General features: G+C 41.0%; 1 protein-coding gene across 1 annotated transcript in view; it reads right to left on the bottom strand.

Annotated features, from left to right (window-relative positions):
• sphkap (SPHK1 interactor, AKAP domain containing) overlaps positions 1-27,420 on the bottom strand; it is an 80,263-nt gene extending 52,843 nt beyond the window's left edge. Inside the window, exons 1-3 of the mRNA XM_069899114.1 lie at positions 27,404-27,420; positions 18,634-18,748; positions 12,805-12,915 (exon numbers count right to left, since the gene is read on the bottom strand). Of these exons, the coding sequence (XP_069755215.1) occupies positions 12,805-12,915; positions 18,634-18,748; positions 27,404-27,420 (243 nt within the window). The remainder of the gene's footprint in view (positions 1-12,804; positions 12,916-18,633; positions 18,749-27,403) is intronic.
• Positions 27,421-27,824: the final 404 nt, after the last annotated feature.

The raw sequence follows: 27,824 nt of genomic DNA, 5'->3' as shown, positions 1-27,824 counted from the left end.
TCAGCAAATTTGTACATGTCATTGGAATTGTGCCTGGCCCCACAGTCATGGGTGGATAGCGAGTAGAGCAGTGGGCTGAACATACATCCTTGAGGTCCGCCTGTGTTGATGATCAGTGAGGAGGAGATGTTGTTTCCAATTCATACTGATTGTGGTCTTCCAGTGAGAAAAGTCAAGAATCCAGTTGAAGTGGAGGGATAAGAGGCCCAGAGTTTGTAGCTTCTTGACCAGCACTGAGGAAACAACAGGACAGCAAATCACAACTTCCTCAGACGTTGGGATATTTGCAGCTTTGATGATTATATTTTTAGTTGGTAAACATGAAGTCTGCAGGTACTGGGGAACTGGTAACAATACGCAAAAGTGCTGGAGGAGCTCATCAGGGTCACACAGCAGCGTGGGAAAGCAAACGTCAGTTGACCTTTTGGACCTCAGCCCTTCTTGCAGCTGATGAAGGGCTCCGGCCTGAAATACCATCTGCTTCTTGCTTCTGACAGCTGCTGCATGAACATCTGAGTTCTCCAGCATTTTTGGGTAGAGTATATTGTCAAATATATTGTAAAATCCACATATGCGCTGAAAAGCAAGTTCGATAAAAGACTACAATTGTAGGCATATATGAAATTATAAAGATAAATAAATTGTAAGAATATGAACAATACAAAGAAAATTACATAAAATTTTTCCAGCTTTACTGTAAGTAAATGTTAGAATGAAATGGGGAATAGGAAGACATATATGATGTGAGCTAACACCTTAACTTCAATATGGAAGTATTCTTCTGTGCTATTATTTCAGTCATTTCATGTTCTTTTGGAATGAGCAGTTTGAATATGTTCTGTCATGTTTAATCTGTGATAAGAGCAGAACATGCTGGAAATACACAATAGGTCAGTTAGCATCTGTGTTGTGAACTAAGTGCTAAATGGCAGCAAAAACTCCTCTTTTGAAGTGCTGCACAACTGCTTCAAGTGTCTTTTTGCAAAATGTACCATTTGTACTAGATTCAAGAAGATTCAAGATTCAATTTATTGTCATGTAATAAAAATAGTGCAATATTACACAAAATTCACTTAAGTCTGCCAGAGCTGCTGTAACGGCAGTGCTGCCGCTGGTGCGGGCCAACAGAGAGCTGGGAGCAGAGACACAGCTCTCCCACATGGTTCATCCACCCAGTCTGACTGAATTCAGCTCTGTACAGGCTTTAAATGGCCTGTAAATGGAGCTGATGGTAGTTTTATTTAAAAATACTGCGGCCAAAGGGTCTGCGACCATGATGGCGGGGCCTACGATCAGTAGCAGCTATGAGGGGCTGCAGACTCTGGGGAAGTGGAGGAATCAGAATCAGAATTTATTGTCATAAACAAGTCATGAAATCTATTGTTTTGTGGCAGCATCACAGGGCAAATGTTCATATTCTAACCATTACAATAAAAAAAATAAAAATAATAGAGCATGAAAACAAAGGCCGTGTCTTCAGTTCATTGATTATTCAGGAATCTGATGGCAGTGGGGAAGCAGCTGTCCTTGTGTCGCTGAGTGATCATCTTTAGGTCCCTGTACCTCTTTCCTGATGGTCGCAGAGTGAAGAGGGGATGGCCTGGGTGGAGGTGATCTTTGAGGATAGAGGCTGCTTTTTTAAGACACTGTAGATGTCTTCAATGAAGTTTTGCTGGCCGAGTTAACAACCCTCTAGAGTTTATTCAGGACAAAAGTTGGTACCTCCATACCAGGGAGTGATGCCACCAGCCAGAATGCTCTCCTGTAGAAGTTTACGAAAGTCTTCTTCACCATATTGAATCTCCTCAGACACCTCAAAGTATAGCTGCTGGTGAACCTTCTTTGTGATTGCACTAACGTGGAGGCACCAGGATAGACCCTCGAAGATGTTGACACCAAGAATTTTGAAGTTGTTGACATTCTCCACTACTGGGCCCTCGATGAGGACTAGATGGTGTTCTGCTGGCTTCCTCCTGAAGTCCACAATAATCTCCTTGGTTTTGCTGATGTTGAGCACAAGGTTGTTGTCATCACACCATTCAACAAACTGATCTATCTCCCTCTTGAATGCTTCCTCATTGCCATTTGTGATTCTGCCCTCAACTGTGGTGTCATCGACATACTTGTAGATGGCATTGGAATTGTGCCTGGCCACACAGTCATGGGTGTGTAACAAGTAGAGCAGTAGGCTAAGTACGCATCTTTGGGGTGCACCTGTATTAAAAATCAGTGAGCAGGAGATGTTTTTTCCAATTCATACTGACTGTAGTCTTCCAATGAGAAAATCAAGTAGGCTATAGAGGCCTAGAGTTTGTAGCTTCTTGACCTTCTCTGAGGGAATAGTGGTATTGAAGGCCGAGCTGTAGTCAATGAAGAGCAGCTGTATGTATGAGTTGCTGTTTTCAAGGTAATACAGAGCTGAGTGGAGAGCCAGCAATATTGCATCTGCTGTGGAGCGATTTGATGACAGGTGAATTGCTGTGGGTCCAGATCTTTGCTTAGGTACATGTTAATTCTGGCCATGTCCAGACTCTCAAAGCATTTCATCACAGTAGAAGTTAGTGCTACTGGGCGATAGTCATTGAAGCAGATCACACTATTCTCTTAGGTACCGGGATGATTGATGCCCTTTTGAAGCAGGTGGGAACCTATGACTGCCACAATAAGAGGTTGAAAATGTCCATGAACACTCTGGCTAGTCGGTTGTTGCAGATTTTCAGTATCCTGCCAGGTAAGCCATCAGTGCCTGACACCTTGAAGGATGTTCTGACATCGCACTCAGAGACAGATATCACAGGGTCCTCAGCCTTTGGTGGGATTCTAGTAGACACTGTTTAGTTCTTCTTCTCAAAGCGAGCAACTCATTGGGTAGTGAAGCATCACAGCCATCTATAGTGTACACCTATGCTTTGTAGGCTGTAATGGCCTGAACTCCCTGTCATAGCTGGCATATAAGTGTCCCTGTCTCTAGCTTTCTCCGGAATTGCCACTTTGCTTCAGAGATGGCCTTCTGCAGGTCGTACCTGGAATTCTTGTAAAGATTCCGATCCCCCAGCCTTAAACACCCTTGTTCTCACTCTCAGCAAGTTGTGTATTCCCTGATACATCCAAGGTTTTCGGTTAGGGGACACCCAGTATTTGCATGTGGGCACAACTCATCCACGCAGATCTTGATGAAGTTGGTGACACCTGTTGCATATTCATTCAAGTCTATGGATGAGTTCTTGAATATGGTCCAGTCCACCGATTCAAAGCAGTCCTGCAGTCCTACCTCCCATAACCATACTTCCACTGTCTTCACCATTGGTGCTGTGGTCTTTGGTCTCGGCTTGTTCGCTGGAAGTAGAAGTACAGCCAGGTGACGAGCACCAGAAAACAGGGAGAAGATTGAGAAGAAGCAGAGGAGATGACCTATAAGATCATTTATTCCGCATTCCTGTCCCTTTTCTGTTTGGGGATCTGAGAAAGACCTAGCACAGGCTTGTTTACAAGGGATAACACTCTAATCATGATTTCAGAGTTGTAGGAAGTTTTGAACTGAACGTTTTCAAGCCTCTGAAAACTATTTGGAACTTGAATGAATTTGCTTCCACGCAGACAATTTTCAGTGTTAGAGAACTGTCATTAGAATTGTATTAAAATTGTAATTGCTAGACCTAAATAGCGAGGGCAGATCTATTTCATATTTATTATTCAAAGCAACAACTTATCAAATTACATTTCATATCATTTGTCAGTCAATAAAATATTGTTTTGACATATTTAATAATGGAATGGCATAACAAATATCAACATTTGATGTTGGTTCTTATCAAGTATTAACACCCCACAAGATGCAGAAAAATTAGAGCAAAAACAGACCCATGTTTCACTATTTTAGATCAATATCGATTGAGATTAAAGTAAAAATTATGTTATTCAAGTCAGCCCCACATATACTGCATGTTATAATTAGGAAAGAAATTTTGACTTTCACCAAAATTGAGTGCTTCAATAATATTCGGACTCCTGACTACCATTCTAATTCTTTCGCTGTAAAACCTGAAATCATCCAAAACTCAGTTGCCATAATCCTAACTCAAGACTCAAGATTCAAGCTTCAATTTATTTTCATGTAATGAAGACAGAGCCTAATTACACAAGTTTTGTTTTCATCTGCAGTAAGCCAGACAAATTGGCCATTGGCAGAAATTGCCCGAAGCACCTCACAGTCAGAGAAAGAGAAGAGAAAGAGTCCCCTCAAAGTCACCGGGTGTCCATGGATTTGCCTCCAGTGCTCCCACAGCTCCTGCAGCCACTCAGAGTCCATTCCAAACCATCAGCAGCCCAAGCTCCAGATCATAGGGCACTGCCATCTTGGGTGCAGACCCCAGAGTTGCAATATTTTAAATAAAACCAGCATTGCCTCCATTTACAGGCCATTTAAAGCCAATGCAGTGCTGATGGCAGTTGGACTGGGCAGTCGGACCCCACGAGAGTGCCGAAACTCCGGATCGCACCCCACTCTCCGTGGGTCCTCACCAGCTCTGGCATGTGAGTAACCTCCTTAACTGACACCAAGTTCAGTAGCCTTTGACTGGGCTTTTTGACTGACATTAACACATAGACGATTTTAAAATTCTCACCTTTATTTGCCAATCCATCCTGGGCTATTTCTTTTTGCCTCATCTAAACCTATAATCCTCAATGACAGTTTTGCACTTGGTGATTCCATACTTATTTATTCCATCCTTGACTATTGTGTCTTCTTAAAACAGACTTCATTATGTAAACTTTGAGTCATCTGTCCTTAATCCTCTTATGCGACTTGGTGCCAGTTTCTACTTGATAATGCTCTTGTGAAATGATTCAAATGCTTTGTTAATTGAAGGTGCGATATAAATAGAAATTAGTGTTGAAATTAGTGTCATTAGTATCTTATGTTTGGATTTGTTGAAATCCCTGTGCATTTCTGCTTCAGAATAACTAGAAAATACAATAACAGCATGGAGGAATTACTAAATTAGTAACAAAATTCTCGCACAATGAAAATCAGAATCTCAGTTTCAGGATTATAATTCAGTGATGTTGTTCCACACAACCCATGCAATGATAATAATGATGTTGAAGAAATCAGCTTTAGAGAATGGTAACACACTTAAAAAGTTTTAAGCATTGCAAATTTCTGGGTTTGCTTCATTTTTTTTAACTGCTCATTTACGTATCAAATACAATTTCAGGAGTTGTGCACTTTTTGAAGATTAGTGCCATGTGTTCTATAAAATCTATTGAATAAGTCCATTGTCTATTTCATAAGAACTTAAGAAATTGGAGAAGGAGTAGGTGATTTGGGCTGTTGAGCCTGCTCTGGGATTTAACTTCTTCAAGTTGTTTTAGAGAAACAGGTTTGAATTCCCTCAGTTTTGTTGTAATGAAATACCATTATTAAAAGACAGAGACCTCTATAAGAAAGCAAATTGAGTCTTCAAAGAAATTATGGATCTACTTAGATGCACTTTATTACATGAACTGAATGTTACACATATCAGAAAATTTACAGCAAGAGGTGAGGGGATGGGAGGAGCTGAGGTATCCTATGTATTCTACTCCTCTTCCTTCATAAGGCAAAATAACCAATGGCAGAAAAAGGATGATTTGGTGTCCAGAACTGATCCCTTCACTCCAGCTCTACTCCTTTCTATGTCAACATTAGAAGAAAGAATTGGATTGGGGAGTTGATGTCACCTGTCCCCTATCTCTTCTGATTTTGGTCCAACAACATCTTCTTCATCATCTTCCCTCAGTAACAACCTCCACAGATTGAGATGTCTATGGCAACCACAGATGGCACAGGAGTTGCTTGCTAAGACAAGTGAGTGGGAAGTTTGTGTTCCTTCACTGCTTGTTCTGCTCAATGTTCTCAATAAAATCCTGCATCCTCTGTCTCCAGAGATGCCTAAGAGTCAGTAGGGATGTTGCATTTTCTTCACTGAGTCTTGGGGAATATCCCTGAAAATGTTCTTCTATCATCCTGATAATCTTTTCCTATGAAAAAGTTTGGAATAAAATGTCAGCTTCTATAGTCTGAAGTCAAACATACGAATGTCAGCTGATCATGATTATCAGGAATGAGCTGTTAGAGTAAGTGGTAGAGACGTCCACTTAGGTTTTTAAGGCATTTAGATTGGTTCATGGGCAGGAAAGGTTTAAGAGGATATGTGCTAAATAAATGCAAATGAAACTGGCTCAGGAAGGGAGCTTGAGCTGCATGGATAAGTATCCAAAGGGTCTGTTACCATGCTGTATAAATCTGTTTATGTTCGAAGACATAGCCTACTCAGCATAGTCGAATATGTATAACTGTAACCTCAGTGCTGGGTATGTTGGCCACAGAAATAACACTGATATTGTTTGACCAATCCAGTGGATTTGAAGAATTTTGTGCTCACAATATCTCTGCTTATTTTTGGACTAGAATATTAGATATTAAAGGTGATGAAATGGTAGCTCAGTTCTTCTGAAAGCAAAGGAAATATTTATGTTGCAATATTAGCACAGTAATTTAAAAAGTGAAATTATTTCAACATGTAATGCCAGAGAATATCAGTGATGGTGTTTTATGACTATTTTAATATGTAATGATTAAGATTCCCAACGGAATATTTAATTCAGTTACCTCTTGCTGTAAATTTTCTGATATGTGTAACATTCAGTTCATGTAATAAAGTGCATCTAAGTAGATCCATAATTTCTTTGAAGACTCAATTTGCTTTCTTATAGAGGTCTCTGTCTTTTAATAATGGTATTTCATTACAACAAAACTGAGGGAATTCAAACCTGTTTCTCTAAAACAACTTGAAGAAGTTAAATCCCAGAGCAGGCTCAACAGCCCAAATCACCTACTCCTTCTCCAATTTCTTAAGTTCTTATGAAATAGACAATGGACTTATTCAATAGATTTTATAGAACACATGGCACTAATCTTCAAAAAGTGCACAACTCCTGAAATTGTATTTGATACGTAAATGAGCAGTTAAAAAAAATGAAGCAAACCCAGAAATTTGCAATGCTTAAAACTTTTTAAGTGTGTTACCATTCTCTAAAGCTGATTTCTTCAACATCATTATTATCATTGCATGGGTTGTGTGGAACAACATCACTGAATTATAATCCTGAAACTGAGATTCTGATTTTCATTGTGCGAGAATTTTGTTACTAATTTAGTAATTCCTCCATGCTGTTATTGTATTTTCTGTTATTCTGAAGCAGAAATGCACAGGGATTTCAACAAATCCAAACATAAGATACTAATGACACTAATTTCAACACTAATTTCTATTTATATCGCACCTTCAATTAACAAAGCATTTGAATCATTTCACAAGAGCATTATCAAGTAGAAACTGGCACCAAGTCGCATAAGAGGATTAAGGACAGTGGAGAGCTCTTGAAAGGGAGTGAACTCCTAAATTAATTCAAAGGGACATAGGAACCTTAATTAATGAAATAAATGGCAGGAGGGAGCTCCTTTGCATTTAGAACATCAGAAGAGCAAGTGGATGGTAGGATCTGCCTCTAGTTATCTACATCAGATGCAAGAATCCCCAGACAAGAATACTGAAATAAATAGCATCTCGTCATGAGGTATGTCAGGGTGAGCTGTAGGCCACTGCATGCGTAGCATTGGAGTAGTTGCAACAAATAATGTAGATACTTTAGGGGAATTAGAATCAGAATCAAGTTTATTGTCATGAACATGTGTCTTGAAATGTTGTTGATTTGCAGCAGCAGTAGGTGAAAAAATGCTATAAATTAAATATTTAAGACAAATAATTAATGGAAAAAGAGAAAAAGTGAGGTAGAGTCCAGAGAAGCAACAGCACCTTATCTTCTGTCTGGGCACTCTCCAGCCAAATGGCACAAACATTGATTTCTCTGCTTTCTGTTAAACCTGTTCGCATTTTCTTTCCCCTCCCCCTTTTCTATCTTTCCAGTTCTCCCCTCCCTTCCCCCTTACCCACCCAGCCATCCATCCTCCCCCTCATTGCTGCTGGCCCCTCCCTCCCCTCATCCACCCATCATCTCCTGCCTTTGCCACCCCCCTCACCCTTTTGTTCAGACGCCTGCCAGCATTCTCTCATTGCTTGATGAAGGGCTCAGTCCTGAAACGTCGGTTCTGTATCTTTATCTTTGCTACATAAAGGACCCTGTTTGACCTGCTGAACTTCTCCAGCATTTTGTGTTTACTACTTCAACCACAGTGTCTACAGATTTTCGTGATTTACTAGAGTCTAAAGCAGTGGTTCTCAACCTTTTTCTTTCCACTCACATACCACTTTAAGTATTCCCTATCCCATCGGTGCTCTGTGATTAGTAAGGGATTGCTTTAAGGTGGAAAGAAAACCACTGTTTTAATTGTATCTAAATTGACTCGTTATGTGCCTGGTTTCATAACTCCAAAGGAAATGGGCAAAATGACAATTTTTCTCAAACAAAGCAGTTGGGTCTAGAGTAGTGGTTCTTAACCTTACCTTCCCACTCACATACCTCCTTAAGCAATCCCTTAAAAATCACAGAGCACTGATGGCATAGGCTTTACTTAAAGTGGTACTTAAGTACCACTTAAGTGGTACTTAAGTGGTACCGTCCACGACGCCAAGCCAAAGAATGTGAGTGGAAAGAAAAAGGTTGAGAACCACTGGTCTTTAGGTTAATTGTCTGTTCATAAATCTGATGGCAAAGGAGAAGAAGCTGTTTTTGTAACATTGAGTGTATGTCTTCAGTCTCCTGTACCTCCTTCCTGAAGCTAGCAATGAGAAAAGGGCATGGCCTGAGTGGTGTGGGTCTTTGATGATGAAGGCTGCTTTTTTGAGACACTGCCTCTTAAAGATGCTCTTGATGAAGAATGATGTCCATGATGGTGCTGACCAAATTTACAACTCTTTGTAGCTTTTTCATTGACACATCCATACCAAACAGTGATGGAACCAGTCAGAATGCTCTCCATGGTAAACCTATAGAAATTTTCAAGAGTCTTTGGTGACAGACTGAATCTCCTCAAACTCCTAGTGAAATATAGATTAAGGCTCTTGTCGAGCCTTCTTCATGATTGCATCAACATGATGGTCCCAGGATGGATCTTCAGAGATGTTGACACCCAGGAATTTGAAGTCATTTACCCTCTCCACTGCCAACCCTTCAATGAGGACTGGTTTGTGTTCTCCTGATTTCCCCTTCCTGAAGTCCACAATCAATTTCTTAGTTTTGCTAACGCTGAGTGCAAGGTGGTTGGTGCGACACCACTCAACTATCCCACTCCTGTACACTTCTTTATTACTGTCTGTGATTCTGCTGACAACCATAGTTGGCAAATTTGTAGATGCCATTTGAATTGTGGCTAGCCTTGGAGTCATGGGTATAGAGTGTGTAGAGCAGTGGGCTAAGCACACATCTCTGAGGTGTGCTATATGGATTGGAGGAGATGTTATTTCCGATCCACACTGACTGCGGTCTTCCAAAGGGAAGACAAGGATCCAGTTGCAGAGAGAGGTGCAGAGACCCAGGTTTTGAAACTTGCTGACCAGTACTGAGGGAATGATGATGTTGAAAGCTGAGCTGTGTCCAATGAACAGCAGCCTGATGTCCAGGTGATCCAGGACTGAGTGGAGAGCCAGTGATATTGCATCTGCTGTGAAGCGATTGTGGGGAGGGTGAATTGTAGTGGGTCCAGATGTTTTCTTAGGTACTAGTTAGTTCTGGCCGTGACCAACTTCTCAAAGAGTTTCATCACAGTAAAATGTCAATGATCCTGGGCAATAGTCATCGAGGCAGCTCACCCTGCTCTTTTTTTTTGAAAACTTTATATTCGTTTTTCAAAACAAACATGGTGTCACTTTTGAAAACACAGTCATTTATAACATATTTACACATTCTTTTAGTACAAATCATTTCTGAGATTCAAGTCAATATCAATTTATTTGTAATTCCCCTCTCTCCTCCCCAAACATCAAAAGAAAAAGAAAACAAAACAACTAAAGAGATAGAAAATAGTAAAGAAAAAAAAAATCAGTGTACTGTAGTCTTTCTAATCTACTTTAAAATTTTTAAATCTGTGAGCTGTTCTTGTAACTGGGCACCAAAGTTCTCTAGATAAGGTTGCCATATTTTGGCAAATGTGTCATATTATTTCTTAAATTATGTTATTTTCTCCATGGGCACGCAGTTGTGCATCTCCGTGGACCTTCGAGGGATGAGCAGGGGGGGTAGTCGGACATCCAGTTGATCACAATGCATTTTTTGCTACTGACATGGCAATATCTACAACCTTAATGTGGAGCCAACTCTTCCTGGGCACAGGTTTGACTGATGCTCTTTTGAAGCAGGTAGGAACCTCTGACTACACCAGTGAGAGATAGAAAATGTCTGCGAATCGGGAGTTGGTTGGCACAGATTTCCAGTAACCTACCAGGGACAGCATCAGGGCCTGACACCTTGCAGTGATTCACCCTCTTGAAAGATGTTCTGATGTTGGCCTTGGAAACAGGTATCACAGGGTCACCAGTTTCTGCAGGGATTCCCACTAGTACATATGAATTCTCTAATTTGGAAGCTGAGACAAGTACCCAAGTAAGATGGGAATAGAGGTTAATGCTAATTTATTAGGAGGAGGAAAAAAAGAAGGCTTGACTGATGCATAAAATATTCACTTGGTTGATCCAAATGATTTTTTATGTGCAAAGTAGAGATATGCTGTATCTAAGCAGCCAAATTAAAGTGCTAACAATTATGCCACACTCTATGGATTTTGAGAAGTTTGAGCGCCTTACAGTTAGTTCTGATGGTTGTTCACTGAAATGTGAGCAGAATTCTAATTTAAAATATGAAAAAACAACAAACTAGCAATAAACATCCTCGTTCTGATCTTTTTCTACTAGAGGCTGTAGGTTGGAGTTTTCGGCTCTAATTTAAGTTAGCATGAAAGAAAGTATAACATTGGATGTGCATTCGACACTGTCAGGCATTCCTGCTGGATCGAGTCAAAGTGTCTGATTTATTTGACTTGATTTCAAGTTGGAAATATTTATTACCATGAATCACTCCAGGCAAAACTGAAAATTATCTAATCGCATCGATATTTTCAGTGCTCATCAATTAAATTTCTAGGCAATTCCAGTTCTGAAAAATCTGCTCCTATACAGTAAAATTCCTGGTATTCGACACCTATGACGATGGTGAATGCCGGATAAGTGAATTTCCTGGTTGCTTGAGACTCCATGTGGCATGAATGGAGAACTAATGGCAAGGGGTGTCAATTTTAAACTTCCGTGATTTTATTTTGCCAGTTGCTTGAATTCCAGATCACAGGGATTTTACTGCATCACATTGTATTCTCTATCTTTCCTTGGCTGTTCCTGCTGTAGTCGATGTCACCTTTAGATTTTTGTGCTTTCAGGGCATCATTTATAAACTGAGAGCATGGTTGAGCTGTTGGCTCACAAATCCAGCAGCCTGAGCCCAATACTGCTCTCCTGCGTTGTTGTGAGGAGTTCTCTCTGTGACTGCATGGCCTTCCCCAGGCTTTACTGATTTTTCACCTACTTCCCAAACATATGCAGGGTGGTAGGTTAATTGGCCATTGCATATTTCCCCTAGTGCATTTATGTGTGATAAATCCAGAGGAAGCTGATGGGAGAATATGGTACAGGGAAAATTAATGGGGGAAATGGATTTCTCTGCGCGTTGGCATGGATTTGATGGGCTAAAATAGAAATATAGAAGTTCTGGACTCATCCTTGAAGTTTGACAATAACACTATTCAAATAGCTATTCAAACCTTTGATTCTTATTTTTAAATATCAACAATTTATTATATAATTTCACAATTTTATGGAATACTGATTGAAAGATAGGTAATATACACATGATCATCACTCCTCAGTTTTGCTTCTTCATTGTTAGGCAAATTGCAGTTGATGCTTTATATGTCCTACAATTAATTTTCAAAGAAGTCGTTAATAATTTCACATTTATCTTAATGCACTGAACAACACTTCATTATCCTTTATAACCATGGTGATCATCCCACATCCAAGATCAGTTGTAGAGATCAAAATGACTGACGTGATCATAGATGAAAAAATAAAATAGAGAGATAGGACTGGAGAAATTTGCCCTAATGCTCTACACAACCAACAACATGGGGTTATCATCATAATATTCAATATACAGCACCTCATTTCTGACCAGCAAGCACCTGGATTAACAATTTAAGCAATATTGATTCAATGATAAATAATGGCCAGGATTCCATGGGATTTCAGGATTGCTTGCTGTAATCTTGAATGAACATTTTTTTTGAAACACCCCAGCACAAAAATTCCAGTGACTTCAATTTAAATTTAGACATACAGCACAGTAACAGGCCCTTTCAGCCCAGGGGCACGTACTGCCCAATGACACCTAATTGACTTAAAAACTCCAATACATTTTGAAGGGTGGGAGGAAACCAGAGCACCCTGAGAAAACACACAGAGTCACTGAGAGAACGTACAAACTCCTTATAGACAGCTTCGGATGTCACATACTGGAGTGCAAAATATAGCCTGCTATGAAACTCTTTCCTCTTATCAAATGATACAAACGGCTGCCCACTGCAATTCAGTGACAGCATCGAACATCAGACAGGAAACAAGCATAAACTCACACATTGCTCTGTTGTATTTTTTTCCCCCACCCCAGTCAATATATGTGAACATCTTGAATTATTCAAATCCTCTTTAGTTGCTGGGTCTCAAATATTTCTTGACATGTTTATAATGGACATACCGTGGGATAATTTGCTCTTGCCTCATCCTCCAGGAATCCAACCTGGCAGAGTTTCTTCTCATTCCGCAACCAATATTCTACAGACTCCAATAAACTATTGCTGCACAACACCTGTGAAAAGAGAGAAACAGCTAAGGTCTTTGATTCAATCTGCAAACTTGTTTCACCATCCGCAAATACTCGCTACCCAACCTGTTTTGATTATTATGTCATTCTCAGTGAATGAAAGAAGAAAAAATGACATCGAAAGGTCAGTAAGCTGCAGGCACAGGGTCTGCTTGGGAACTGTAACATAAATGCAGTAGCAGATGCAGTACAGAGAAAGCAGCTTTAGGAACTTAATATTCCTGTTGCATAGTAAATAGGATAATGGTAAAGCATTGACTACAAAACTGTTGGCTTGATATAGCTAATATTTATAAGCTTTCAAAATCACTTGGATGCTGTTAATAAGTAAAAATGTCATGAAAAGAAATTATTTTAAAGGTTAATATTTAAAGAACGTATATTCACTAAAAGATTTAAATTAACTTAATTAAATCATATAAAAAGATCTAGATTTTTGTTTGCAAGGAGACAATTTCTTCTGTTAACTTAATGGGACAATGGCATTTTCACCAGATCTGATTAACCAGCACATTTTGAATTAGGTCATCTGCAAAAAGCTGGTTCTGCTCCGTTAGACACCATGATGAGTCCATTATTTCAGTGCAGATATGCTGTGGTTAGCAATCTGAAAAGCTGATGACTGTAATTAGGTCTAGGTTTGGGAAAGCCTAGTATCAAGCATATCTACCAGCTATCTGGGTGGATTTCAGTAGCGGGTTGATCCCATTGTTTCCACTGTTTAGTTTTTGTGTTCCATAATGCACTGCTTGAAAGGATGGAATTAATGGTTACATGAATAAAGGAAGTGGATATAAATATTTGAGAGAAAATACATTTTTTAAAAATGATGTGAAATGGAAAGAGATTTAGAAGACATTGAATAACTTTTATACAGGACAGGATCAATGGGCCAAAAGGCTTCAATCTTCCTTCTCTTGATTATGTGTTTCTAATTTGAAGGCCACAATTTATGCTCTTATTCAGCACCTCATTAATTGAAAATGCACCTCACCAGTTCACTTGAGAGAAATAACCCTGTTTTAAAAATAAATAAACCAATATGGTGGCCCATTCACTATGCACACGAACCGGCTCCCAAAATGGCGGTCGCACATTGGCAAAGAGGCTGGCTCCTAAGATGGCGTGTGGCTTCCTTCATTGAGGAGAGAAAGCCCGCGCACAGGAAAAACCCTTTGTATACACCGGTGACGTCATTTCCGCCGCCAATGGCGGAAACTGAAATGCGCATAAAGTCAGGCCTTCAGGCCCAAATAAACCATCCTTGAGTACGACTCTAAACGTGCATGTTGTCATTATTTCAGCACTGTGTGTAGCACATCGCTACGATTGCTGACCCCGACGGTCCAGACACTATTTGGACCAACGATGACTGACTCATCCACACACACAGTCACGCTGAAACTACTGACCTTCTGGACATCACGGCCATGTGGGTGGTTTGACCAAGCTGAAGCCTAGTTTCAAATCCTCAGACTCAATGCACTTCTATTATGTAGTAAGCTCCCTCTTCCAGGAAACAGGAAGCTGAGTTTCAGACTTGAAACAATCACCTCCAAAAAGGGCAAATATGCAGTATTTAAAGAGCTGCTGCACTTGGATGGTTTGTGGGGCAGACCCTCGTCAGCATTGATGAATGTGATACTGACTCTGGCTGAAGGACACACGTCCTGCATCATGTTTGAACAGGCATTCTTGGAGCAGCTGCCCGAGAACATACACCTAGTACTTGCTGATGCTGATTTCAGTGACCCTTAAAAGGAGGCAGCCTGGGCAGATGTGCTGTGAAGGGCTAAGGAGGAGAGCGTGGCGGCCATTGAGCAAGATACGAGGCCCCACAAGCAGTTGGGCTGGATCGGGCCCAGCAACAGAGCACTCACAATCAAGTGAGCAGTGGTGTTTCTACAACCAGTGATGGGGCACAGAAGCCCACCATTGTCGCCCACTCGGCATGTTCCTGGGAAACAACGGGGGAAGCTCCTGCTGATGGCTATGGCAGCTGGCCACCAGGACAGACTCTTGTACATCTGGGACAAACAGTTCAGACGCAGCTTTCTGGTCAATACAGGAGCAGAAATCAGAGTCCTACCCCCAACGGGGCACGACACCCTCAGCAGGAAGACTGGACCCATTCTGAGGGCAGCAAACAGCAGCGCGATAGGGACCTATGGCACCCATACAGTCCAGCTGTAATTTGTCAACTGCTAATTCACATGGAACTTCACACTGGCTGCCATGGTCCAACCGCTGGTGGGGGCAGACTTTCTGCAAGTGCACAGCCCGCTGGTCGATCTACAGGGGAGAAGACTCATCCATGCCAAGACGTTCTAGACATTCTCCTTGGGTGAAGCCAGGTTACCAGCACCACAGCTGAACTCCATCACGCTCTCAGAGGATGTTCATCAGGATTCTTGTGGAATACCCATCGGTGTTGGCCCCACCGTGCATGTCAACCATGTCCAAGCATGGAGTGCAATGTCACATATTGACACAGGGACCAAAGCATGGAGACGTCCCCCGGAAAAGCTCTGCCTAGTGAAGGAGGAGTTCAAGAAGATAGAGGAATTAGGGATCATATGGTGATCTGACAGCCCTTGAACATGGTGCCAAAGGAAGCCGGGGGCTGGAGACCATGTGTGGACTTTTGCCAGCTGAACAAGGTTACAACTCCAGACCACTACCCCATGGCACACATACAGGACTTCACAGCGAACCTGATGGGGAAGCATTTTTTCCAAAGTAGACCAGTACACCTGGTGATTTCATCCCAGTCCCATGGGGGCAAGAGGAAGCACCTGTGGTGATCCTGGACAGACTATGTGAGAATCTCAGTATCCTGGCCCCATAACGACATCACAGCATGGACAGACCCAGACTTGCATGCCCAAAGACCTGCAGAAGTGTAAGTTCATTTTTGTAGGAAGGGGCGTGCATTGGGCACTGTTGCAGACATTTAAGATGCTTAAGAACAACAGATTCATGGGGGGGAAAAGAGGAGATTTTCATGATAGACCGATTTAAACTGGCCCATATAGATTTGGCCCAGCCAGTGGAAGTCCAGGCACTGAGGCACAGGGGCAGATCGCCAAAACAGAGACCGATCGAGACTTTGGGTTTTGGGAGGGGCATTGCTGGTTTTGGTGGGGGGGGGGTCACGTAGCGGCCTACTCACTATGCACGTGAGCCAGCACCCAAAACGGCGGTTGCCCATTGGCAAAGAACCGGCTCCCAAGATGGTGAGGAGCTTCCTTCAATGAGGAGAGGAAGCCTGCACATGGGAAGAACCCTTTGTATTCGCGGTGACATCATTTCCGCCGGCAAGGGCAGAAACAGAAATGAGCAAATGTCGGGCCTGCAGACCCAAATAAAGCATTCTTGAGTACGACTCTAAATGTGCCCATTGTTGTTATTTCAGCGCTGAGTGTAGCACATTGCTACACCAATTTACTTTCTTGCCCTGTTTACATAGAAACATAAAGATAGGAGCAGGAGTAGGTCATTCGACCCTGCTCCGCCATTCAATGAGATCATGGCTGATCTTAAAGTTCAGTACCCCGTCCCCGCCTTCTCTCCGTCACCTTTAAGAAACATCAATGTGGGGTCATCTTATAACAGCAGAAGGGTATCTTCTGAAGCAGAGTTGATGATAACTCGTATTTATCTAGCATTCATGTTCACATGGGCATCTTATTGAGACCCAAGGAGACAATGAATTCCCGAGTCAACAATTTTAGAAGGCTTGAACAGACCTTATTAAAGGAAAGGATTTAAATGCACAGGATGAGGGTAATTTGATGGTGTCCAAATGATTGAAGGCACAACTTCAGGTTATGGGTGAAACAGAAGGGAACATATGGAGGAGGAAATTTAAATTTAATTTTTAATTTATAAAATGTTACTTTAGTGATACAGCACGGTAACAAGTGCTTCCGGCCCACAAGCCTATACCACCCAACTACAGCTACGTAACCATTTAACCAATCTACCCCGTACATTTTTGGAGGGTGAAAGGGAATACCTGGAGAAGACCCATGCAGGTCATGGGGAAAACGCACAAACTCATTACAGACTGCACTGGATTTGAACCTAGCTGCTGATACTGTAATAGCATTGCACTATCTGCTAAGCTAAATGAAATTGATAAGAATGGATTCAAAAAGTGCAGAAGAGTTTCAATTTATAGCTTGAAGCAGGAAGGCATTAGCAACTGGAGAGATGAGGTTTCTCTAGTCCCTGCTCAACTGTTAAATTATTGGAGGGTGTGTCTGAGAAAGAGAATTTTAAATGCACCTTGATTTCTTTTTGCTAGTGTCAAAAAATTGTATTAGCATTTTCATATAGCATGTGCTTTTACATCACCTAGAATCACGAACCAACATCTGGGTCTGTATATTGTGGAACAACTGTAATTTATTCTAAGACAATGATCATCAAGTTTGGAATCCAAGGCTTGGAGATTTGCTGGGGGAAAGGGTGGTGGTGGGGGGGGGTGGGGGGGGGGGGAGAGTGGGAAGGATTGCTACTCACTTCCACTCTGGGAAGTAGAGTGCATGCAAAGCCCTGTGGGTGAAAATCGAAACCAACTGCAAATCCTGGTAATCTGAGATAAAATAGAGAAGTCTAGGAGAACTCATGTGATCAGGCAGCATTTGTGTAAAGAGGGTTCGTGTTTCAGGTTGATGCTGAATTTCCCCATGATCTTTGACAATGAACGCTAGCTACTAAGTCACCAAGTATTGAAATGTGGATATCCAACAGCCTTGTTCTGTAGGCTGCCCTGCCAAAATGTTCTGTGGCATGCTCCAGTTGAGCAGGGACTGGAGAAGCCTCATCTCTCCAGTTGCTACTGCCTTACTGCTTAAAGCTATAACTTTAAACGCTTCTGCACTGTTTCAATCCATCCTTATCAAGTTCAAAGCTATGTAGTCATTTAGGAATCTACTGTGGAAAAATATAATTTCTTGAAGTAAGTTTTATGTCATTAAAATTAAATCATATAAAACCTGCATCTAAGTTATTAACATGATTAGATTTCATTTTAAATATAGATTAAAATTTAGAAATACAGCATGGAACAACTGGTTCCATTGGCCTTCCGGCCAATGAGCCCATTCCCCCCCAATTAGACCACAGTACATTTTGAAGGGTGGGAGGAAACCGGAGCACCTGCAGGAAATCCTCGCAGACACAGGGAGAACATACAAACTCCTTATGAACCAGGGTCGTCATTACTGTAGCAGCATTGCCCATTCTGTCAGAATGAGTCAGCTCCAGACCTTATCACGCTTAATTCAGGCAGAGATGAAAGAGTTGAAAACAAGCTTATTGCAGCTGAATCGAATAATGGATGACCTGAGGTAAAATACTGCTTCTTTTATACTGATAAGAGAGTTACATTTCATAATTAAATTGAAGATGCCAGATAATTTAAAACATTAAATAAAAGATTTTAATTCTCTAATCACATTTCCCATGGTACTTCTGTAATGTTTATTTTCAATTTGGAGAGAGGTTCTCTGCTTGGTTGCTCATCACTGTATGTTTTGGCAATGATATATGATGATCCTTGCACCTACAACTATCAGACTATTGCAGAAAAATACCTTGGGGTGTGATGGCCTGTCAGCTGTCAGATTCATGCTTTTTTTCTGTTGTTGTGCAATCGAGGAGTGCATTTTTCATTGAGATGGTGAGATTATTTACCTTTTTACAGGCTGTGATGGAGGCCTCTGCATTGACCGTGGATCTCTCAGCTTCACAGCAAGGGATTGCTTCAAATTGCTCTGAGGGTTGACGCATTTGCGATGCTTCAGAGTTACTGCAATAAAAAATTTAAAGTTTACATAAAGTCTGATACGCACACACACCAGAGTTGTACTTGCTCATTGAAACTTCTGATGGAAGCATTGCCTTGTTTTTAACATGGCCTGTAATTCCAATCATTTGCTGTTTTCTGCATAAATGAAGGATTGGCATTGCTTGTTGAACCCTAACCATTCCAATGCAGGAACAGCTAAGGTAGAATCTTATCCCAATTCCTTTCTTTAGCTTGAATGCCATTGCACGGTTGCTTTGGTCACACTTCAAAGGGAAGCATCCTAACATTGGGTCCACAGCTACAGGAGATGGATTATTGGGTGCTTCCTTACTAACAGCAGCCCTCATACAAGTCCCAGAAGGGAGTCGGTGATGTGCTGGAGAGAACAGTGGGAGCCTGGCAATAACAGCTGGCTGCATCTGGAGGGAATGCTGTAGAATTGATCCTTGAGCTCCTGAATATTTGGTTACCTTTCAAAAGATGGTGGATCTCCAATTTTAAACAAAATATAAAAGAAGTACTAATTCCCTGCCTCAAAATTAAGTTGTTAGCGAGATGTGTACACCAGGAACATATCCATTGATATTTCCTATTGCTGAACTCAATGTTGTTCATTGGAGAAGGTGAAAGAAAGCAAAGCAAAGTTCCTTTCAAACTTCCTCTCAAATATAAAGGAGTCTATTTTTGCCAATTGGGTCCATGGCAGCTCACACAGCAATCCCATTCTCTCACTAATTTTCTTTGTAACCTATTCCCCTCACATCAAGTCCCTCAGACTTCATCATTTACTGCACGCAGCAGACAAATTTCAGGTGTCAATTATCTATATCACTGGAATGGAGGATACCAGAATACCTGCAGGAAACCCACACCATCACAGAGGGAAGGTGTCAACACGGCACAGACTAGTCATCAGGATTGAACCAGGATTAGTAGAGTTTTGAGGTATCAACTCCATTACTTGTGCCACTTTACCATCCTCGCTCCAAGTTTATTCACTCTGCATGCATTCATGAATGATGTCTGTCCACATGCATTCACTATTTTCACTTACCCTTTCTCACTGCCTCTCTATTGTCTCACTTCCCTGTCCCTTCTATATAGTTTTTCTCTCTTTAATTCCTGAGCTTGAGAATAGTCTTTTCAATGAACAAATTTTTTCCCCAGATTTTTGGATCTTTTCAATAATAGAACTGGTCACCTGTCGAGAATCTGTTCATTTTAGATAAGCATATATCTGAACCACAAGTATAATAAGAGCATTAAATTATATCCCAATCACACACTAAAATCGAATAAACCATTTGCCATTACTCTTATTTGTTCATTCTGTACAATTTTAATGTAACTACCTCTTCTTATCCATTCTATTCTATAGTGCATGAACTGACAAACTCTGTCAGAACTTGCCGCTTATACATGGGATTCTAATAGATTTCACTTCCTACTCCCTACAATATATTTCATATTCAGTGGGCTAACCATGAAGATTTATTCCTACTGCGTAATTTGTAATAGAATAGTGATCTCCATTAACAGCTGTGAGAAGGAAATCTATACCTCGTGAAAAGTGGTACAATCGTTGGTGTTCTGCTTCACAGCTCCTGATCTTAAGTGTTGTCTGTACTGAATTTGCCTGTCCACTCCATACAAATGGACTTACTCCGGATTTTCTAGTTTACCCTCATAGCTTGTCAACCTGCTGGTGGGTGAAACATGAAAGCCTGCAGATGCTGTGATGTAGTAAAAACACAGAAATGCTGGAGGAACTCAGCAAGTCTCACCGCATCCATAGGAGTAAAGATATATGACTGATATTTCAGGCCTGAGCCCTTCTTCAAGGTTCAGGCCTAAGGACGCAGTGAGACCTGCTGAGTTCCTCCAGCATTTCTCTATTTTTACAACATGTTGGTGGGTTAATGGCGACTGCAAATTATCCCTTAATGTAGGATAACGGCAAGAAGAGTCATGGGAGAGTTGATGAATATGTGTAGGAAAGAATGAGTTTCAGAAGACAAAGAGATGGAGAATGGGATTAATGACTGCTGCCTTGGGCCAAATATCTCTTTCTGTACCATTCTAAACATATAAGAAGACAAAACACCATAAAATAAGAGCAGGGATAGGATGGAGCCCCTCAAGTTTGCTCTGCCATGAAATATTATTATGACTGATCCGGCTCTGGTCTCAATTACGATTTTGTGCCAGTTCCCCATTGCCCTCAATTTGTTACTCTTTCAAAAATGTGTCTACCTTCCTTTTTAACTTTCCTTTATGATTAAGCCTCCACAGAATTCCAGAGATTTACTTCTCTCTGCAAGAAGATATTTTGACCTACTCCAATTGCAACTTGTAACTATGTCCTCTTGTTCAATAATCTCCCAGTTGTCATTTTAACATTTATCCTTTCATGATCCTTTTGGACTTTATATGTTTACATAAGATCACCACTCATTCTATTAATCTCCAAAAATTATAATTCAAACATTTTTAGCCTTTCACAATAAGCCACCCATTTCACCCAGAAATGAACATAATGAATCTCTCCTGACTACTTCTAGTGCTGGTACATCCTTTCTTCAAGTCAAGTTTATTATCATCTGATTGCACAAGTACAACCCAACAAAATAGCATTCTCTGGTCCTCAGTGCAAATCAAGCACACCACAACCAGACATAACACACAGACAAATAATAAATCTGCAGGACAAGAATTCATAAATAATAATAAATAGATAAATATTGTTTCATAAATATTGAGTCCCTGATGGTTAGTGTGAGCAGTTCCTTTGGTCATTCAGCATCTAACTTCCTGTGGGAAGAAGCTGTTCCTCAGCCTGGAGGTGCTGGCTCTGATACTCCTGTATCTCTTTCCCGACAGGAGCAACTGAAAGATGCTATGTGTGGGGTGGAAGGGGTCCTCAATGATTTTGCACGGCTTCTTCAGACAACAATGCTGGTAGATCATGTTGATGGGGGAGGGAGACTCCAATGGTCCTCTTTGCCCTTCAAGTTTTGTGGACTGGCTTTTCATTTCTCTGCATCATCTGTACTACACTATGATGCAGCCAGCCAGGATGCTCTCAATAGAGCTCCTATCGAAGGATGGCATCATGATGGCTGGTAGCCTTGCCCATTTCAGTCTTCTCAGGAAGTGCAGTCACTGTTGCAGCTTCCTGACAAGTGAGGAGTTGTGTGTCCATGATAGGTCACTAATAAAGTGAACTCCAAGAAACTTGGTGCTCTCCACTCTCACCACTGCAGAGTTTTTGTGTAGTGGAGGGTGGTCATTCTTGGTCTTCTTTAACTTCCCAGTCATCTCCTTCATCTTGTATTAATTAAGGACTTGAAACCATGTGTATCATTTTCATCATTGTGTCAACCTGGAGGTTCCAGGACGGATCCTCAGAGATGAGGACCCTCTCCACTGCTGACCTCTTGATTAGGGCTGGCTTGTGTTCTCCTGATATCCCCCTGAATGTTTAGAGTAAATAATTTAGGATCAAAAATTGATCCTTGAGCACTCCTCTTCAGTCTGAAAAACACCTACTGTAAATGCTGGCATACAGTACAAGACGACCATTGTATAGATTAACCCCCAGAATTTCCACTTAAAGTGTAGGTTCTGAGTTATACATGCTGTTTTCAGTCTATCCAAGTCTAGCAATGAGCACTGACCAGTGGAGTGATGCTGTCACAATATTTATATGATATTATGCTGTAAAAATTTAAATTTTATTAGCATATTTTAAAGTAAGCCACCATTGGCTCCTTTAACAGGCTGTTTAAAGCCTATACAGAGCCATGGCAGTTGACTGAGCTGATTGAGGGGGAGCACAGAGACTTCACTGTTAAGGTTCGCATTGTATTTTTGCTATGGGGAGTGCTGAGACTTTGCTATCAAAGTTTGGATTTTATACTTGGTGTCTAAGATGACCACTGGTTTTAGGGTGACATTTTAAAGTTTCAAGTCTTGCCTTCTACACCGGTATATACAGTATTCTGAGTCTGTTTTCTATGTGATGACCCATCTTGAATCCTTGTTCATACACTTTCCAAATACCTGAGCTTTCATCTTGAGCACGAGTCTTTATGTGGCACATTAATGAATGCCTCTGGAAATCCAAACTCTATTTTTACAGTTTCCCCTGCAAGATAAGGGAAGAATCGTCTTTTTGTTTGCATTTTGGAAATAAAATGAATCACACTACACTATTCATTCATTTAAATTAAATATGTTTGGTCACTTTCCATTATATGAATATTTAGAAGAATTATTACAGTACAAATCCAGTTATCCAAAATGGTCGGGACTGGGCCTATTTCAGATAAATGATATTTTTGGATAACTGGTCATTTTTTTTTAAAACAGCCCAGTACCAACAGCAAATCACTTGTAACAGTGTTTAAACAATAACAAACAACAAGGGAAGGCTTTTAAAGCATGAAATAATGTTTAATTCTCACCAAAAAACATGAACAAAATAAGATAAACCCAACACCAAAAACTAAAAATTCTACTCAGAGGTTTTTCCAAAATTCCAAAACTTTTCAACCTATGACATCAGTTAGGCTCCGATAAAATTTTGGATAACTGAGGATTTCTGATTTTTATGGATATCCTCAGTTATCCAACCAAAATTTTTTTTTGGAGTTGAATCAATGTCACTTCCAGGTCCAAAAAAAATTTTGGATAACTAGATTTTGGATAAACCAATTTTGGATAATTATAGTTGTACTGTATGCACATTGATTGTCTGTGAACAGAACAGAAATGTTTTCAATACAATTTCAGTTCGTGATTTCTGGGATGTCTAACAGTGTTGGTGCTAAATTTTGTCAGTGATCTACTTAGGAGTTTTGTACAGGCCAATTTTTGTAAAACTGCTGTGATTTGCTGGGCTTGAACTGAACTTGATGTAATGAAATGTTGACACAAGAAACCATCGTGGCTGCACCAGCTCGTTCATGCTTGCTGAAGTGAATACAGAGCTTGCAATTTGTGCACAATTAAACAGATCTATTCTGATGGGTGCTGATCAGGGACGTGAATGGAATCACCAAAGATCTTTGAATTTGAGGAAAAATGGGACATTGCTGTTTTGGAACGTTCATTTATCTTCACTGCGTACATGCTCTAATCCATGATGTTTAATTAACTTTGTCTTAATTGTTGGCACATTATGTTCCATCAAATCATTGCCAAATCCCATTTGAAGGCAGCACCAGTCTTTAGATGCAGGTTCTCATTTGTATTGAATTGCAGGTGTTTCATAAGTGCTCTGTTTTTGTTTAGTTTGAAACACTGAACACTTAAATTTGATCTTCAAATTAGTAGAATGCTACTTATAGAATTCTTTACCAAAGGATAGTTCCTGATGCAAGCATTTGTTGGAGAACTCATTATTTTTTTAAAGAAATTCAACTGAAAATGACAGAATTATATTGATTCCTTTTTACTAACTATTCAACTCAACAATGGTCATATACTCTTGTCATCCTCCCTTCTTCGCCCTGAAGACTTTGGTGCTCATGTCCAAATTTTCACCAGGTTCATCTCTCTGCTTCATAGCATTAAGGCTTAATTTTAAAACTGATACTTTGCTTGCGAATCCCTATGCCATCATGTATAATCCTGTCCCTTCACGAGACTGTGATATCATCCAGGAACTGACTCAAGTGGGTTGCCTGAAAAATGTTTGAAAAACATTGACCTACACCATTCGTCTCCCAAGGCCCGATGTGATTGGAGTAAGATATATCTATTCTTACTCAAATTGTCCAGCAATTAATGACGACAGTCAGCCTTCTTGTTATATTGCTGAATCTACTGGTTAATTTTCAATCATTGGTATAGAGGGATATTTCAGCTATTTTCATCTCTCACCATTTTAAAAAAAATTCTACTTTTCCATTTTTTTTTCTGTCCTGACAAGATATCACTAACAATCGATTCCGTGGTGAAATAAACCAGGAAGATGATCTCAAAAAACTGAAATGTAAAAGCAATCATTCTGAAGCATGCACATGAGGTTCTCATCAAAAATAATAGCCCTTCCCAATTTACAGCATTTTTAGGCATTTTCTTCTACTGACTGCCAATACAAATTGATATTGCTGAATTTTAGCTTTCATTTGACAGGATTAGCCAGTTGATTTCAGGCAAAAAAAAATCTTGTAATTGTATTTTCAGCTCTGTCTGAAATTTCTCTTTTCTGCTTGAGGTTTACTGATGTGCGATTTCAATCACACTTCCATGGGCTGCTCCCATCATTCAGATTGACAAGGCTAAGCCTGAGATTAATTTACCAAGTTGGCCTGAAGTTCGTTAATCAATTCTGTTTGATGAGTGTCTAGTAGTAAAATTAGAGAGAACGACTAACTCAAACAATGTATGAAAGTTATCAGAATGCTGCACCAGGAGCATTTTACCAATTAACTTTGGCTGAGGTGAAGGAATAAGCCTGGAATATTGCTTTAGCCCAGTGGTTCTCAATCTTTTTATCCTCCCCTCACATGCAATTCCACCAAGACCATCTGTAAAGTGAAGGAACAACACCTGATTTTCTGCCTGGGCATTCTCCAACCGGATGGTATTAACATCGAATTTTCTGGTTTCTGCTAACCTGCTCTCCTTTCCCCCTGCTCTTCCCTTGCTTGCTGCTGTGCCCTCCCTCCCTTCTCCACCTGACTTTGCGACCACACCTCTCCCTTACCCTTACATTCAGATACCTGCTGACATTTTTCCATACCTTGATGAAGGGCTCAAGCCCAAAACATCAGTTATGTATTATTTTACCTTTTTATATACCTTTGCTCCATAAAGGACACTGTTCGACCTGCTGAGTTTCTCCAGCATTGTGTGTTTACTTCAACCACAATGTCTGACACTTTCATGTTTTACTTCAATCTTGAGTAATCCCTTACTAACCACAGAACATCTATGGCATCCTATCAATGGCATAGCTTGGGGGGGGGGGGGGCGAATGGGGTGGGGTGTAGGAGAGAAACATTTTTCAAAAGTGGCGCCTTTACCCCCACCCCCACCTCCGTCCAACACTGCTGACATTAACACCCCCTCCAACCTGGCTATGCCGTAAGTGCTCTGTGGTTAGTAAGGGATTACTTAAGGTGGTAGACGAGTAGAAGATTGGTGTAAATGTTATATGCCACCAATTAGGCGAACCACTGCCTTAGCCTAATCCTGCTGAGTATTAAATATCAATACAGCCTTGTATTTTAAATAGTTTTTAGTTTATTGCTGCTTTAAATTATGTACATTGTACATTAGGTAAGAAATATTTGTCTGATAGTCTCATTCAGGCTAACCAATCTAAATGTAGGACGAGTAAAATATAAAAATGTGGAGACATTGTGATTGAAGTAAAAACACAATGCAGGTCAGAAAGTGTATGTAGCGAAGATAAAGATATTTCACTTGTTTCAGGCTTGAGCCCTTCGTCAAGATATGAACAAAATGTAGGCAGGCACCCGAACAAAATGGTGGAGGGGAAGGGCAGGGGGAGGAACACAGTCCCACAGGAAGGATGAGGGTACACCAACAAAGAAGGGGAGGCTTTGTGAATGGAGAGGGAAGGGGGTGAAGAGCTGGAGTAAAAAAGACAGAGGGATGGAAAAGAGAGGGAAAATGGGGAGAAATATAGGACAATATGCAAATGCAAAAATATGTTAAATAAATGAAGTACCAAGAGAAACTGAACACTGTGCAGAATAGAGGAAACAGATACCTTATCTGCAGCTTTTCTTTGGGATGGTTCTCGGTTTCTGCTCTACTATTTCTCTGTGCCATATATCAGCATGGCTCAATTTGTTATGTTTAGTCACTAAACGTTAAAGTTGTAGGTTACAGCTCTCACCTGAATGTGAGTGAACAAAATTAAGGCTGACGTTTGAGTGCATTAGAGATTGAGCGCTGCGCATTTAGATGGTGAAGTGTTTTCAAAGACTCTCTTAGTGAAGCATCATCTACCATTAGTCAAAATGACTGCTATGGATCCCATGTCAGTAATTGAAAAGAAATCCTCACTCAAGAAAGTAATTCTTTTTGCTTTTTTTTGTGGGCTCTTACTACACAAGAACAGCTTCTTCATTTGTATATAAAATGCTAAAAGGAGGTCAAAGTACTTCATTTGTTACTTTCTTTGGCTTGGCTTCGCGGACGAAGATTTATGGAGGGGGTAAAAAATCCACGTCAGCTGCAGGCTCGTTTGTGGCTGACCAGTCCGATGCGGGACAGGCAGACACGATTGCAGCGGTTGCAAGGGAAAATTGGTTGGTTGGGGTTGGGTGTTGGGTTTTTCCTCCTTTGCCTTTTGTCAGTGAGGTAGGCTCTGCGGTCTTCTTCAAAGGAGGCTGCTGCCCGCCAAACTGTGAGGCGCCAAGATGCACGGTTTGAGGCGTTATCAGCCCACTGGCGGTGGTCAATGTGGCAGGCACCAAGAGATTATTCACTGCCTTAAACAAGAGAAGACTCAGTGAAAATCCTTATGTTCTGAGTAGTTTATGGAAAATATTTGTTTAGTCCTATTCAGTTCCCCATTCTCACATTTTCCCAATGTTACAATAGGCACTTTCAAGCAGGGAAAACACAGACTGTAAAGGTGAAGGATCTTTGCCTTTACGCCTAAAGATTTACCTTTCTGAATGCGCCATGGCCGGATCTCAGGTGCTGATTTCAACCCTTCTCGGGGAAGGATAATTGGTGGAGCGCTGCGCTCTGCCCGCCTGACCTTAATGTACAGCTGCTACAAGCAGCTAGTCAGGGGTGGGTTGATGATGCTATCAGCCTGCAACCATCTCCCTATTCCTTCTCCCTCCATGACCCCCTCAAGGTAGAGGCGGCGAGCAGGGGCAGCGGGGGCCATCAGGGCAGCGGGAGCCAGTGACAGTCTCACCGGGCCACTTCAGCCTTCAGGGCCACTCTTTGCGGCTCAAAACGCGGCGGAACAATGGCCGTCTTCCCTACCTGTAATCCTCCATGTGGCTGGAACTGTTCTGGAAACCACAGAGTCGTTCCAGCTGTGTGAGGGATTATGGGTAGGGGAGACAGCCATTGC

Source organism: Narcine bancroftii, chromosome 9, assembly GCF_036971445.1.
Source record: "Narcine bancroftii isolate sNarBan1 chromosome 9, sNarBan1.hap1, whole genome shotgun sequence".
In the NCBI taxonomy this organism is placed as follows: domain Eukaryota; kingdom Metazoa; phylum Chordata; class Chondrichthyes; order Torpediniformes; family Narcinidae; genus Narcine; species Narcine bancroftii.
Note: the sequence above shows the minus strand (reverse complement) of the source record. Positions and strands in the feature narration are given on the sequence as shown.